Raw genomic sequence first — 15669 nt, forward strand, 5'->3', positions numbered from 1 at the left:
TTACCCCATTGCAATGGGTGTAATTGATAGGGAGAAAGATGTAAGTTGGAAGTGGTTTTTTGAAACACTCAAAATTGTTATACCTGAGGATCAAGAACTGGTGTTTATGAGTGACAGGCATAGGAGCATTATGAGGGCAGTTTAGGAAGTGCACCCTCAGTATCAGCATGGACATTACGTGTGGCATTTGTCACAGAACGTGAGAGGTAGAGCTGGGGTCAGTTAGAAAGAAATGTGTTCAGCAAAATTCAGAGATTGTGCTCATATGTATACCGAATATGACTTCATCAGCGCATACATTGATTTTGGGAGGAGGTTTCCTAAAGCCGCAGATTATCTAGATGGAAGTGTTCCTGTGGAAAAATGGGCTAGGTGCTATTTCAAAGGAGGCAAGTACAACTTGGACACTAGCAATGCTTGTGAATCGATGAACAGTGTTTTCAAGAGGGCAAGGAAGTACTCTTTACTGCCTTTGATTGATGCATATGTTAAAAAATTGTCTGAATGGTTCAACAAGCATAGTAAAGACAATGTTTATTCAACAAACATAGGAAAGCAGTTGGTGCCCTATATGAAGAATGAGTTGCATACGTGATGTGCAGTTGCAACACACCTACTTGTTACCGAGCTGAACGGTACTGAACTTGAATACAACATCACTGGAGTTGATGGGAAGAGATATCAGGTGGATTTGTTAAGGAAAAGTTGTAGTTGCAGATGTTTTGATATTGACAAGATACCTTGTGTGCATGCAATAGCCGCGAGCATGGCTCTCATGCATCAGGAAGGGAGAATAGTGGATATACAAATTTATGACCTGTGCTCGAAATACTACTTGATTCAGACTTGGTCATTGGCTTATTGCAGAACCATATATCTGGTGCCACATGAGTCTACTTGGAATGTTCCTAAGGACATAAGACAATCAGTTGTGCACCCGCTAGACTACACTAAAAACGTGGAAGAAAACAAGACAAGTGATATCCCTCCACCGGAGAACCTCGCCTGACACGTGTAAACAACAGGTCTAACCCAGGAATAAATTTGGCGAGGTGGTTATTCCCAGAAATAAGAAGAGACACTTACGTACAATTGTGTGTTTGTATGACTGGTACAATTGGACAACTTGTTGATAACACCGTATTTTGATTACTTTTATGGATCATAATTGTATCTTATGCAGATGTTTTAACTCTGTTTTCAATGTTTTTAAAGTTTTTTCAATGTTTTAGAGTTTGAAAAGACTTTACAGGAAACTTGGGCAAAAGATATGCAATTTGGAACAAATGAGCGATTTTCGATAAATGCAGACCGTCAGAAGTATGACAAGCGATGAAGACCTTCTCACCGTCTGATCACCCCCAAAATTTGAGACAATATAGAGGATCCAACCAGCTTTCTAATGCACTTGGTTTGGAGACAATCCAACGGTTATATCTTCAGATACTCCCGATGCAAGAATGACAGAAAATGCAGTTCCGGAAGAGAGCAAGTGCCGGGACCGCGGCCAACACCCATTTTCCCGCGGGTGGAGCCACCGCGACCGCGGAACTTGGTCGTTCACTTTCCCGACGACTTAATTAAAGCCCAGATCAATTCCTTTCGTTATTTTTGAAGCCCTAAGTGTCCAGAACCACCCCAGAAGCTATAAATACCCTCTTTAGGTCATTCTAAAGAGGCAGAGACCAATAGAACCGAAACTTAGACAACTTAGAGAGAGAGAGAGGGATTTCGGCTGGAACCCTAGAGGAGGCCGCCGCATCAGAAGAAGGAGCCGCCGCTGGAGGAAGACATCGCGCCTCCATCTGCTTCTCCGTTCTTCGTTCTTCTTCCTTCTGTTCTTTAGTTTCCTGCACTTTCAATTTCGTTTATGATGCTTTGTTACAATATGTTTGAGTAGTTACCCAGTTGGGTTTAAAGGGATTATTCAAAGAGAATTTCATGTGTCTTTGCTTATGAATCGATAGATTTAGGATTATTAATCTTCTAGATGTTCTTCGTTTGCCTTTGATCTTACTGCATGATTCTTTGCTGGCCACTTAGAAGCCGATCTGATATGATATGTTGCGAAAGCTTTCATTGATTGTCTGAACTAGGGTGAAACGAGCAATTCTTCTATAGGAGTGGAAACCTACCTGTAGTTGAGTTGTGAATATTGATGAGTCTTGTTCTGCTATTGCATCTTCTCCCTTCCAGAATCAGAGTGGAAACCTACTGATTAGGGTTGCGAGAGATAGTTGTTTAGTGCTGCGAAAGTAGGCTATTCATACTTCTGTGCCTCGAGTTCTAGAACATACGTAGTTGATTACCTTTATCATATGCTTGAAATCGATATAGCCTAGACCATGAACCCCTGCGAAACCCCTTGAGCCCCAACGTTTGTCTTTAATTGTTTACAACCTTCAATTTCATCTGCTTTTTAATCGCTATTTATCTGCTTTTCATTTGCTTGTTCTTTGTTTTCAATCGCCTAGTTTAATCGCCATTTAGTTGCCTTCATTCGCTTTTGTTTAATCGATTTTTACTTGCTTTTATTTGCTTTCACTTTCAATTGCTTTTCCTTGTTTAGCTTTCTAGTTTAGATTTAGTGACAACAAAAACCCAAAACCAAAACCAAAACCTTTTAGTTCTAATCTGATTTAAGCGTTGCGTTGAATTCGTACTGAAACAACTAAGTCTCTGTGGATCGATACCCTAAGTACTACAGCGCACATCTGTGCACTTGCAGACATTTAGGGGTTATAAATTTAAAACCTGAAGCTTAGTAAAACGAAAACCAACAACACCCCGTTTACAATCGCATCAAGTTTTTGGCGCCGTTGCCGGGGACTTTGATTTGTTTCGTTGCGAATCCCAGCTTAAATCCATTAGAACACTTGTTTATTTTTACTTTTTCTTTTGAATTTTTCAGGTTTCTCTGCAATGAGAGACCGGGAACATGTTCCCGGAACTCTTGGTGATCCACCAAATCGTGTGGATGGTGATCCAAGCGATGATGACCTGACTGATGATGAGTTTGAAGAACCGATCTATGATGACAATGAGCTGATCGGATCGGTCAAACACAAAGATGATGATGAACTGATTAAAAGTTTCGATTCACTCGAAAAATTAATGGGAGATCGAAGAGCTATTCAACCAGCCTTACCTGAGGATGGCAAAACCGAAATTAAGGTACCCATTATCCATTTAGTTCAACAAAATCAATTCTCTGGTTATTCATTCGAAAACCCGATAGACCATATCGAGACTTTCGAAGAATTATGTGCAACCATTACAGCAAATGGGGATTACCACAAGTGTAGTCTTTTCCCATTCTCTCTTAGAGATAAGGCCAGCAAATGGCTAAAATCTTTGCCACCTGCTTCACTAAAAACGTGGGCAGCGTGTAAAACTGCTTTCCTAAATCGTTTTACACTAGAAATCTTGCAAATCTCTTTAGAAAGAAGATAAGAACTTTTAAACAAAAAGAAGATGAAGATCTTTTAGATACTTGGGAAAGATTTAGGGAATACCAAAGAGATTGTCCACACCATGGATATGACGAGGAATACCTGCTAAATATCTTCTATCGCGGTATAACTCCAGAGTTGCGACACTCTTTTGATATAGCAAGTAATGGAGATTTCACAACTAGATCTGTAGAAGATGCTCACGTTTTCATTAAAAACTTAGGAAACAGCATCCGAAATCAAGTAACCTTTGGTAATTCTGCACTTCCTGAGAAGAAAGAAGAAATTTCGGAAGTTATAAAGTGTCTCCGTCACATAATGAGTCATCTTGGATTGCAACAACCAAATAGGGTACACAATACGTGTAACTTTGATGGCTGGGACAACCCAATGGATTCTTATGATCAAGGGATGGTGAACACTGCAGAAGTCTATCAAATTCAAGATTCTCCATTCGTTTCTGATCACCGCGGGTCCATGCATCCGGACCGCGGCCAAGCAAAGTTTCACCGCGGTCGTGATGCTGCTGACCGCGGCCAAGACATGATTCACCGCGGTCGTGAGCCACCTGACCGCGGGAAATTGTCTTCCAGACCTGGTTGGACACCACCTTCTGAACCAGTCTGTGCTATTCAATCTAATCCTGTTTCCTATCCTAGTTTTCCCTCTTCTGAAGCTGAAAACTTAAACAAAAAGAATTTAGAGTTTGAAAAATCTATGTCTCAAGAGATTAGTGATCTTAGATCTGAACTAAAAGAGATGCAGAAGGATTTCGATGAAAGATTAGATACCCTCCTTAGCATAATGAGCAAAACTAATTCTAAAAACTTAGAAAATTCTGAAGAGGAGCCAAGTGAAAATTCTTTCGAAAGCTCAAGTGAAGCAGATCCCTCCAATCATGTGAAAGCTATCACACTTAGGAGTGGATAAGCTTACAAAGAGCCTGAATTTCCTAAAGATCCCGAAGATGAGGAAAAGGGTAAGGAATATGAGAAAGAAACAGAAAGAATCACGAATGAAGATGTTGAAAAAGAAGTGGTAGGAGAGAAGGATGGAGAAGAAGTAAGAGAAGGTACATCCCGGGAAATCCTCGGAGAAGACCCGATTCCACCTCCACCAACTCGTGTCTATAAACCTAAACCTCCATATCCTAGAGCCTTAAGAGCCCCTAAGAAAGAAAAAGAAAAAGCTAAGCTGAAAGAGTTGATTGATCAATTAAATGTGAAATTACCTTTCGTAGAAGCTTGTGCTATGATTCCTGCTTTAAGAAAATACATGAAGGGTATTCTAACAAATTCTTTAACTCTTGAAGAAGGCGTTATGATGATAACCCATGAATGTAGTTCTATCCTGCAAAGCTGAATCCCTGAAAAGAAAAACGATCCTGGAAGCATTGTACTTTCATGCACCATCAATGATGTAGCTTTTGAGCGTGCTCTCTGTGATTTAGGATCGAGCATAAACATGATGCCTCTTTCAGTAGTAAAACGTTTAGGACATCACACTTTCAAACCCACTAAAATTTCTTTAGTACTAGCTGATCGTTCCGTTAGACAACCAGTAGGTATCCTAGTAGATGTTCCTGTAGAAATCGAAAAATGTTCCATACCAACCGATTTCGTAGTTCTAGAGCTAGAAAAAGAACCTAAGGATCCCCTTATTCTTGGAAGACCATTCCTATCTACAGCCGGAGCCATAATCAATGTTCCTGAAGGAAAAATTGACCTTCATCTAGCCGGTCTAGTTAAGCAATTTGACATGAACAAAAGTTTCGATAAACCGACTTTGGATGGCAAAATTTGTTGGGTTGATGAGTTAGACGGAATTATTGAGGAAGTCTATGAAGATCTGCTTCTAGACGACCCTTTAAGTGTCACGCTTTCACCCGCAAAAGATGAACGCAATTTCCTTGAAGGAATTTCGAGTGAATGCGCGCGTATGCTTGATAAGTTCGAAACTTATAGGAAACCTCTTCACTATCTAGATCTTAAGGACCAAACAAGCATTCCTACACCTCCTAAAGACACTGCCGCAGCAATTAATGATCCTTGGAGCGAGCTTAAAGCCCCTAAAGTCGAGCTTAAACCTCTTCCCGTCGGACTTAAGTATGCTTTCCTTGGACCAAATTCTACTTATCCTGTCAAAATAAACTCTGGTTTGACGAAAGAAGAAACCACAATGCTGTTGACTGAGCTGAGAAAGCATAGAAAAGCCTTAGGATATTCACTTGATGATATACCTGGAATCTCTCCAGATCTTTGTATGCACAAGATTAATCTAGAGGATAATGCTAAAAACTCAATCGAAAGTCAAAGGAGACTGAACCCTAATCTCATGGATGTTGTCAAGAAGGAGATTATGAAGCTTTTAGAAGCTGGAATAATATTTCCTATCTCAGATAGCACTTGGGTTAGCCCAGTTCATGTTGTTCCAAAGAAAGGAGGAGTCACTGTCATTAAAAATGATAAAGATGAAATGATCGCTACAAGAACAGTAACTGGACATCGTATGTGCATCTATTATCGGAAACTGAATGCATCAACTAGGAAAGATCATTTTCCACTTCCCTTCATAGATCAAATGCTAGAAAGATTAGCTAATCATCCCTACTATTGCTTTCTTGATGGATACTCCGGATTTTTCCAAATTCCTATTCGCCCGGAGGATCAAGAAAAAACGACATTCACTTGTCCATATGGCATGTTTGCTTACAGACGTATGCCTTTTGGATTGTGTAATGCACCTGCTACCTTCCAGCGGTGCATGATAGCGATCTTCACAGATTTTATTGAGGATTTCATGGAAGTATTCATGGATGATTTCTCTGTCTATGGATCTTCTTTTGAAAAATGCTTAGCCAATCTTGGTAAAGTTCTGCAAAGATGTGAAGATAAACACTTAGTATTAAATTGGGAAAAATGTCACTTCATGGTACAAGACGGAATCTTGCTTGGGCACAGAATTTCCGGAAAAGGTATTGAAGTTGACAAAGCTAAGATCGAAGTTATGACCAGCCTACAACCACCCACAAACGTAAAAGGAATTCGTAGTTTCTTAGGACACGCAGGATTCTATAGGCGCTTCATAAAAGATTTTTCTCGAATAGCTAGACCTCTTACGTGTTTGCTTTGCAAAGAAACGAACTTCGAGTTCGATGATGAGTGCTTAGCCGCGTTTCATAAGATCAAAGAAGCCCTTGTTTCCGCTCTAGTCGTGCAAGCACCTGATTGGGAACTCCCGTTCGAAATCATGTGCGATGCAAGTGACTATGCAGTCGGAGCAGTGCTTGGCCAACGAAAAGATAAGAAACTGCACGTAATCTACTATGCAAGCAGAACTCTAGACGAAGCTCAATGCAATTATGCTACAACAGAGAAAGAACTTCTAGCTGTCGTATTTGCATTTGAGAAATTCCGTTCTTATCTCGTAGGATCTAAGGTCATAGTTCATACTGATCATGCTGCAATCAAGTATTTAATGTCTAAGAAAGATGCTAAACCTCGGTTGATAAGATGGATCCTCCTACTGCAAGAATTGGATATCGAAATTCGAGATCGGAAAGGAGCAGATAATGGAGTTGCAGACCATCTTTCACGAATTCGAGTTGAAGAAAGATTGCCTTTAAATGACAGTTTGCCTGAAGAAAACATCTATGCTATAGATACACACCCCACCAATGTTAATACCGCACCACCACGTCCTCTAATGAGACGAGCAGATGCTTTCAACACCCCATGGTTTAGGCACATAGCAAATTACCTAGCAGCTGATGTAGAACCACCACAATTCTTTGGTTATAGGAAGAAAAAGTTCCTGAAAGACATAAGACATTATTTTTGGGATGAACCCTATCTCTATAAGAGATGTGCTGATGGGTTATTCCGAAGATGCGTGGCTGAAGAAGAGATGGAAGGAATTTTATTCGGATGCCATAGCTCGTCTTACGCAGGACACTTTGCAACTTTTAAAACCGCTTCAAAAATCTTACAAGCTGGTTTTTGGTGGCCTACTTTGTTCAAAGATACTCAAGCTTACATATCGCGATGCGATAAATGCCAAAGGATGGGCAACATAAGCAAAAGGAATGAGATGCCTCAAAATTTTATTCTCGAAGTCGAAATTTTCGATGTCTGGGGAATAGATTTTATGGGACTCTTTCCTACTTCTTTTGGGAACCAATACATCTTAGTAGCAGTAGACTACGTCTCTAAGTGGGTTGAAGCAGTCGCTAGTCCCACCAATGATGCGAAAGTCGTCATGAAGCTGTTTAAATCTGTTATATTTCTGCGTTTTGGAGTTCCTAGAATTGTGATAAGCGACGGAGGATCACATTTCATCAACAGAGTCTTCGAGAATCTTCTTAGAAAGAATGGAGTTACACATAAAGTTGCTTCTCCATACCATCCCCAAACCAGCGGTCAAGTAAAGATCTCAAACAGAGAAATCAAGTCGATTTTGCAGAAAACTACTGCAGTTCATCGCAAGGATTGGTCAACAAAGCTTGACGACGCATTATGGGCATATCGGACAGCATTCAAGACACCATTAGGAACAACACCATTCAATCTAGTTTATGAAAAAGCATGTCACCTTCCAGTAGAACTCGAGTATAAGGCGCAATGGGCTATCAAGGAGATGAACATGAATCTGAAAACAGCTGGAGAAAGAAGACTACTTCAACTTCATGAGTTAGAAGAAATCCGACACAATACTTATGAAAACTCGAAGATCTACAAGGAGAAGACTAAAGCATATCATGATAAGAAGATTATTCATAGAACTTTTGCTCCTAACGATAAGGTACTTCTTTTCAATTCTCGTCTTAAGCTTTTTCCAGGAAAATTATGTTCAAGATGGTCAGGACCCTTCACGATAAAGGAAGTCAAGCCATACGGAGCCATAGTCCTGTGGGACAGAACCGGAAACTCATTTACAGTGAATGGACAGCGTGTAAAGCCATATCTGGCTGAAGAAAGAGAAGAAGAAAGAGAAGTGATGTTTCTGATTGATCCATCATCGGCCAATGATGAGACCAAGGAGTGTCACGACCCCGGTTAAGTCTAATCGAGCAACAATGTCAAGCTAATGACTTGAAAAAAGCGCTTAGTGGGAGGCAACCCACTTGGTATTTTATCTATTTCCCTTTGACCTTTATTTTCTATTTCCATTGCTTTGTTTCTGTTTCATTTAATTTCAGGTTTTCAATAAGGAAGAACAAAAAAAAAAAGACGAGCAGCACTCTCCAGCACGATAAGTTCACTTAAACATTTCAACATTTCTATATTCTTTACCATCCTTTCCGAGATTTATCACATTGAGGACAGTGTGAAATAAATCTGGGGGAGGATGTTCATCCGTTACTAATGAAATTTGATTTGTATTGAGTTTGTTTTGGACACATAAAATTTTTCAAAAAGTTTTTCATAAAAAAAATTTCAAAATCGTTTTCAAAAATGTTTTTCAAAAAAAAAAAAAAAGTTTTCAAACTAGGAACACAATAAACATTACTATGATGAATTAGACCAGTGTGCTTCTACGCTATTTCCTCGTTTTTTGCTCTTTTTGTGATTTAGGCCTAGACTAGGCGGTAGCTAGAATACTTGCATTACGAAATCCCACCAGAGGACTTCTATTCATGGAGATTCTTTCTGACAGGATATACTAGCTCATTTTATTTGACCTTAATATTGACATCTAATTTTCTCATCATTGATTTTAGGCAGGCATCGACATACACATCTAGGACATCTTTTACCCTCACTTTTACCACTCTTTGTCGTCCTAGATGACCAGCTTATATTTATCTAGTACCATACCCTAAACCCAAAACCCTTGTTTTCAATCCTCGTGCATTCTCTCTTTAGTTTATATCAGCAGATATGTGCAAAAACGTCGGAGAGAAGAGGAGCGACGCAGTTTTCAGTCACTCACAAAGGAGACTGAATGGAATTGGGAAGGAAGAGTATCAGAAACATCAAGAAACTTTACAAGACAAATCTTAACTGGTAATTTCGTGCTCTCTAAGACTCTATATCTAAAGGTGTTCCCTCTCTTTCAAAAAAAAAAAAAAAAAAAAACGAATGAAAAGAGAGAGGGAAACAAAAAGCCTAATGAGTCCTAGATTGTCGAAATTTGTGAAGCAAGAAGAATCTACTAAGCATTTATAGAGCTATGTTTTTGAAAGATTTACAAAAATCTAAGTCTGGGGGAGTTATGAGAGAACCTGAGGAAGAAGGCCAGTAATCTATGGCAAGAAGAAAGTGACTGAAAACTGTGGATACCAACAGCTTCACTCTCTCTTGCGGTTTTGCATAATATCTTGCATTCTCCAGATCTTCAGGTAACCCGTAAACACTTTAAGCCTTACCCCTAGAATAACCCTTTTTACACCTAGCCTAGATTGTCTTGCCTAGACTTTCTTTGATAAGAACCACGGAGATTTTAATGAATGTTAAGAGCTAGTTGACTGGAAGTTAGATCTAAGTGTGTGGATTTTCGCATGACGGATTAACGGACTAGTTTGCTTGTATTTTGGTGAGAATTTTCTAGACTAGATCCAAATATATGTTTCACGATAAGTTATGGTTTAGAAGGACGGTCACTGAGATATTGTTTAGTTCCTGCGATTTTTAAAATTCTTTCCTGACTTAAGTTTGTTTGACGACAAACAAAAAGGTAAGTCTGGGGGAGTTGATAACACCGTATTTTGACCACTTTTATGGATCATAATTGTATCTTATGCAGGTGTTTTAACTCTGTTTTCAATGTTTTTAAGTATTTTCAATGTTTTAGAGTTTGAAAAGACTTTACAGGAAACTTGGGCAAAAGATATGCAATTTGGAACAAATGAGCAATTTTCGATAAATGCAGACCGTCAGAAGTATGACAAGCGATGAAGACCTTCTCACCGTCTGAGCACCCCCAAAATTTGAGACAACATAGAGGATCCAACCAGCTTTCTAATGCACTTGGTTTGGAGACAATCCAACGGTTAGATCTTCAGATACTCCCGATGCAAGAATGACAGAAAATGCAGTTCCGGAAGAGAGCAAGTGCCGGGACCGCGGCCAACACCCATTTTCCCGCGAGTGGAGCCACCGCGACCGCGGAACTTGGTCGTTCACTTTCCCGACGACTTAATTAAAGCCCAGATCAATTCCTTTCGTCATTTTTGAAGCCCTAAGTGTCCAGAACCACCCCAGAAGCTATAAATACCCTCTTTAGGTCATTCGAAAGAGGTAGAGACCAATAGAACCGAAACTTAGACAACTTAGAGAGAGAGAGAAGGATTTCGGCTGGAACCCTAGAGGAGGCCGCCGCATCAGAAGAAGGAGCCGCCGCTGGAGGAAGACATCGCGCCTCCATCTGCTTCTCCGTTCTTCGTTCTTCTTCCTTCTGTTCTTTAGTTTCCTGCACTTTCAATTTCGTTTATGATGCTTTGTTACAATATGTTTGAGTAGTTACCCAGTTGGGTTTAAAGGGATTATTCAAAGAGAATTTCATGTGTCTTTGCTTATGAATCGATAGATTTAGGATTATTAATCTTCTAGATGTTCTTCGTTTGCCTTTGATCTTACTGCATGATTCTTTGCTGGCCACTTAGAAGCCGATCTGATATGATATGTTGCGAAAGCTTTCATTGATTGTCTGAACTAGGGTGAAACGAGCAATTCTTCTATAGGAGTGGAAACCTACCTGTAGTTGAGTTGTGAATATTGATGAGTCTTGTTCTGCTATTGCATCTTCTCCCTTCCAGAATCAGAGTGGAAACCTACTGATTAGGGTTGCGATAGATAGTTGTTTAGTGCTGCGAAAATAGGCTATTCATACTTCCGTGCCTCGAGTTCTAGAACATACGTAGTTGATTACCTTTATCATATGCTTGAAATCGATATAGCCTAGACCATGAACCCCTGCGAAACCCCTTGAGCCCCAACGTTTGTCTTTAATTGTTTACAACCTTCAATTTCATCTGCTTTTTAATCGCTATTTCTCTGCTTTTCATTTGCTTGTTCTTTGTTTTCAATCGCCTAGTTTAATCGCCATTTAGTTGCCTTCATTCGCTTTTGTTTAATCGATTTTTACTTGCTTTTATTTGCTTTCACTTTCAATTGCTTTTCCTTGTTTAGCTTTCTAGTTTAGATTTAGTGACAACAAAAACCCAAAACCAAAACCAAAACCTTTTAGTTCTAATCTGATTTAAGCGTTGCGTTGAATTCGTACTGAAACAACTAAGTCTCTGTGAATCGATACCCTAAGTACTACAGCGCACATCTGTGCACTTGCAGACATTTATGGGTTATAAATTTAAAACCTGAAGCTTAGTAAAACGAAAACCAACAACACCCCGTTTACAATCGCATCACTTGTACAATTATGACCTATTTATCTTTGTCCTTACTACTCTGTCCTTCCTTTTTATCTTTTCATTTGTTCGTGTTTGGTACAACTAGATAACTAGTACAACTATGACCTATTATGCAGCATATTTATCTTTTCATTTGTTCGTGTTTGGTACAACTGTATAACTAATACAAATGTACAACTGTACAACTACTACAACTATGACCTATTCGGGAAAACTGGACAATTAGGGACAACTAAATGTATATGGAGAAATCAACTTAAACAACTTATTAAATATTAAACATCTAGAAAAATGGCGCAGAAACCATCATTTAACAATAAAAAGGAGGTTTTAAGTGAGCTACAAAAATTAGAAAAAAAAATATTTTCTACGTTTCGAAACATAATGATGGTTTGGCACTAAACACTCCTTATAAAACAAAAAAAAAGACTTCACTAATACTCACCATATGATGGAGAAATGCAAAATTTTGGATTTCATAAAAATTGAGTTATCAGAACCTCAGAATTGTGGTACTAAAGTCCAAACTAATGTGAACAAGTAAAAAATTTGGTATATTGTCATGAGTCAACTGAAAATATTTTAAAAAGCTAGAAGTATAACTCTTATGAATTTTGGACAAATATACATGTAGGTACAACTATAAGCTAAATCCTTATAATATTATATTTGCATGTGAAGCACATGTGTTTCTAAGGTGGCAGAATAATTAAATAGTGTTTAACATTCAGTTGGGAGCTTAATATAAAATAATTTTGTTCTGTTTTTCTTTTCCTTTCTTTCTTCTTTCTTTTACCTTTCTCATTCTTCTTCTTTTCTTTTTTTCTAGGGATTCCGCCGCAGACAGATGTCGCAAAATTGAGCAAATTCTCATAATGTCGAAGGAGGGATCTTCTTCTCGAAAGACTGTCTTTCCGCCGAAGGATTACGGGATGACCACCAGATGGAGGCCCAAAGTTAATAGAGTCCACACCGTTGTGGAATATCCTAAGGAGAAGGGAATTCCGGAGGTTTGCTACTACAGAATTGCTCCAATTGGCTGTCTAATCGACCATTCAGCATTAGATAGGGGCTGTAAGTATTATGGTTGTTTTTATGGTTGTTGTGGCCCCAAAAACTTCCCACATGTAAGTAAAACTTCCGATTTTTAGAAAATGGAGTCAAGTATTAAGTAGGTTTAGCGTAAATGAGTTTTTCGTAAATAGATTTTCAGGTTCCCAGCTGTGGCTTCAAGAAGTGGTGGGATGTGGCCATAGTTTAAGAGATTGAAATGATAAAGGAAACTCAAGAGGAGATGAAGTCTTTGATTGATGTCATTCTCTCAAAGATTGAAGCTCTTGAGGCCGATGTGAACAATAAGGAAGGTTGAAGCTAGGGACAACTGTTATGTTATGTTAACTTTAAAGCAATTATCCCTTTTTAACAAAGTTGTCCCAATGTTTAACAAATTCGGTTATCATATTGTTGAACTCATTTATTCCTTCTATTGAACCTTGTTGTCCTATATTGTTCGAATTTCTAATTTGAATTGTTAAACTTTGTTGTCCCATATTGTACCTATTTCGAATCCAAACATAAAAAAAAACTACATAAACTTCAAGTTCAAATCAAGCATCTAAAACCAACGTAGACTTCAAGTTCAAAAACAAAACATCTAAAAAAAACATAAACTTCAACTTCAAATCATATCCAAACAACTATACATCCAAATCTTAGGCCAAATCGAAACATATACTTCTTATATATCTTCCCTTTTCTTCCTTTTCCCCCTGAGGTCCAAGGCGACTTCTTGTACTTCGATTCTGGGCGGTTTCTTAATTTTTTGGAGCTGATTGTGGTTGTGAGGAGAAAGCTTCTGCTGGTCGTGAAGAGGATTCTGGTGGTGGTCACGGAGAGGCTGGTCTAAGATCTGATGCTTCACATATATGATCCTCCCTTGTGACAACAAAGGAGATCAAGTAATGTCTGGTCGCTAGAACTACCTTCACCATCGCTTGATGCCAAACAGAATCCTGTAACGCATATACACGGTCCATCAACTTATACACTTCAGGTGCTTGCTGTGAGGAGATTTGAGCGAGTGGTGAAGAGGTTGGTGCGATAGGAAAAGAGGTTTGATTGAGGGGTGAATAGGTTAGTGCGATAGGAGAAGAGGTTGTTGGAAGTACTAATTTCTCAAGTACTCCCACTCTTCCATCTAAGCTTTCAAGCTTCTCCATTATCTCCTTAACGCCTTTCTCCATCGATGCTTGGAGCTCCAAGACTGACTTCCCTGCAGTCGCTGCATTCGCAGATTCAGGAACAACCTCATCAGGGATTATCCCTCGACAATTAATCTCCATCTTGTACAGATCTTCTTATTCTGAACTGTTAGATAATCTTTCCAATTTTCAACACTTGGATCAATATACCCTATCACATCATCAAATCTGGGTTCCAAGATGCGCGCCAACAGAGATTCTTCACCTGAATCAGCTTCCAAAATTCTAGAAATATCCTACATAACAAACCAAATATAAGTACTCCCAACCTGAAACGAACTACTTCACAAACTCATAATCAAATGCAAAAAATAAAACTCACCTCAACACTAGTACCAATGACTTCATTAATGTCATCCAAAGGGATTCCTTTCATTGTATTTTCAGTGAATTTTTCTTTGCACATCTTTGGAAAATCATCCTCAGCAGGTACAGCTTCTCTAAATTTGCAGCCAAGATTTGGAATACACTCAAATGCAAGAATCTACACATAAAAAGTATCAAAGTTAAAATCATAATTATCATGTGGTTGTAACACAATTTAAATGAGACTAACCTGTAGTGGAACTATGAAACCAGAAAAGGAACACGCTTCTCCTTTTGGTTTTACTTGGCCATCAAACTTGGTCACCACTCACCTGATCTCCTTTATGGTCTCATCAAATATGTAACACCCCCATGGAAACTTTTTACACAAATTCAAATCAGAAACCACTCTAAGTAAGAATGGATCAATGTTCCCATCAGCCTTGGACTTTGCTTTCAGTATTATGCATAAGAAATACAAGACTGTCTTCTTCTTCCTGTCTACAGAGGGATCCTCCATTGAAAGTAACTGAGCTTTCACATCTGCGATTTTAATTTGACTAGTCCTTCCAAACATTCTCTCCACAAACTTCAAACTCCCCAATTTCTTATAGTCATGCGGGTAATCATGGCAGTCAAGTCCACTTAACAGTGCATGCTCTCTCAAAGAATACTTGATAGGCTCCATTAGCTACAAACCAAAACTCATTTTGCTTCTCAGTATAAGCTGTGTGAAGGAGAAGCATCCAAAGTCCTTGATTCATGTGATTTGGCTCCCTAGCCATGTGAAATAATGTGCTTACACTGCTGGTGATATATGAACCATTTAAACTCTTTTGTAAGAGTATCTATCACCTCAGAAACATGTTTCATACTACATCTCGTCATTATCCTAGCCGTCTTGCTATACTCAGTTGGACCAAAGTAAAGCTTCACAGGTCCCATTGGTTGGTTTCCCTCATCTGTAACCTGAAATCCAAATACAGTCTCACTTAGTTTTCCTAGTTGTCCCATTTGTACAACATATTTTCCAAAGTCAGTTATCCCAATTGTACAAAATATACCATTGCCAGTTATACAGAGTTGTTCCAATTGTCTTATTTGTCCAAGTTATAATACAAACGACAAAGATTAAACAATGTTATCCAACTAAACCCTAAATTGATCAAAGTTTTCTCTTTTGTCTCAGATGACTCAAATTAACGAATTACATACCTTTGCTGGTGAGGGTTCGTCTTCTACTTCTTCATCCTCCTCCGAATCAAATGCTGCCTTGTCCTCT

The 15669-nt window shown here is 38.9% G+C and overlaps 1 protein-coding gene and 1 non-coding gene across 2 annotated transcripts; one reads left to right on the forward strand and one right to left on the reverse strand.

Annotated features, from left to right (window-relative positions):
- Positions 1-232: 232 nt before the first annotated feature.
- On the forward strand, positions 233-1009 carry LOC112086112. Its single transcript, XM_024154889.1, has 2 exons — positions 233-521; positions 603-1009. Exons 1-2 carry the CDS (start codon positions 233-235, stop codon positions 1007-1009), a joined length of 696 nt encoding a protein of 231 aa, XP_024010657.1.
- Positions 1010-3433: 2424 nt separating this feature from the next.
- LOC112086165 lies at positions 3434-3541 on the reverse strand. The gene has a single exon (XR_002899343.1). It is a non-coding gene; the product is annotated as a small nucleolar RNA R71 (small nucleolar RNA).
- Between the last annotated feature and the right edge of the window lie 12128 nt (positions 3542-15669).

The sequence above is a fragment of the Eutrema salsugineum genome, unplaced genomic scaffold, assembly GCF_000478725.1.
Source record: "Eutrema salsugineum unplaced genomic scaffold, Eutsalg1_0 scaffold_23, whole genome shotgun sequence".
Lineage (NCBI taxonomy): Eukaryota > Viridiplantae > Streptophyta > Magnoliopsida > Brassicales > Brassicaceae > Eutrema > Eutrema salsugineum.

Coding starts and splice junctions, on each gene's coding strand:
- LOC112086112 (XM_024154889.1), top strand. CDS start 233: ATGTGTTCAGCAAAATTCAGAGATTGTGCTCATATGTATACCGAATAT. Junction 522..602: donor TGAATGGTTCAACAAGCATA/GTAAAGACAATG, acceptor CGTGATGTGCAG/TTGCAACACACCTACTTGTT.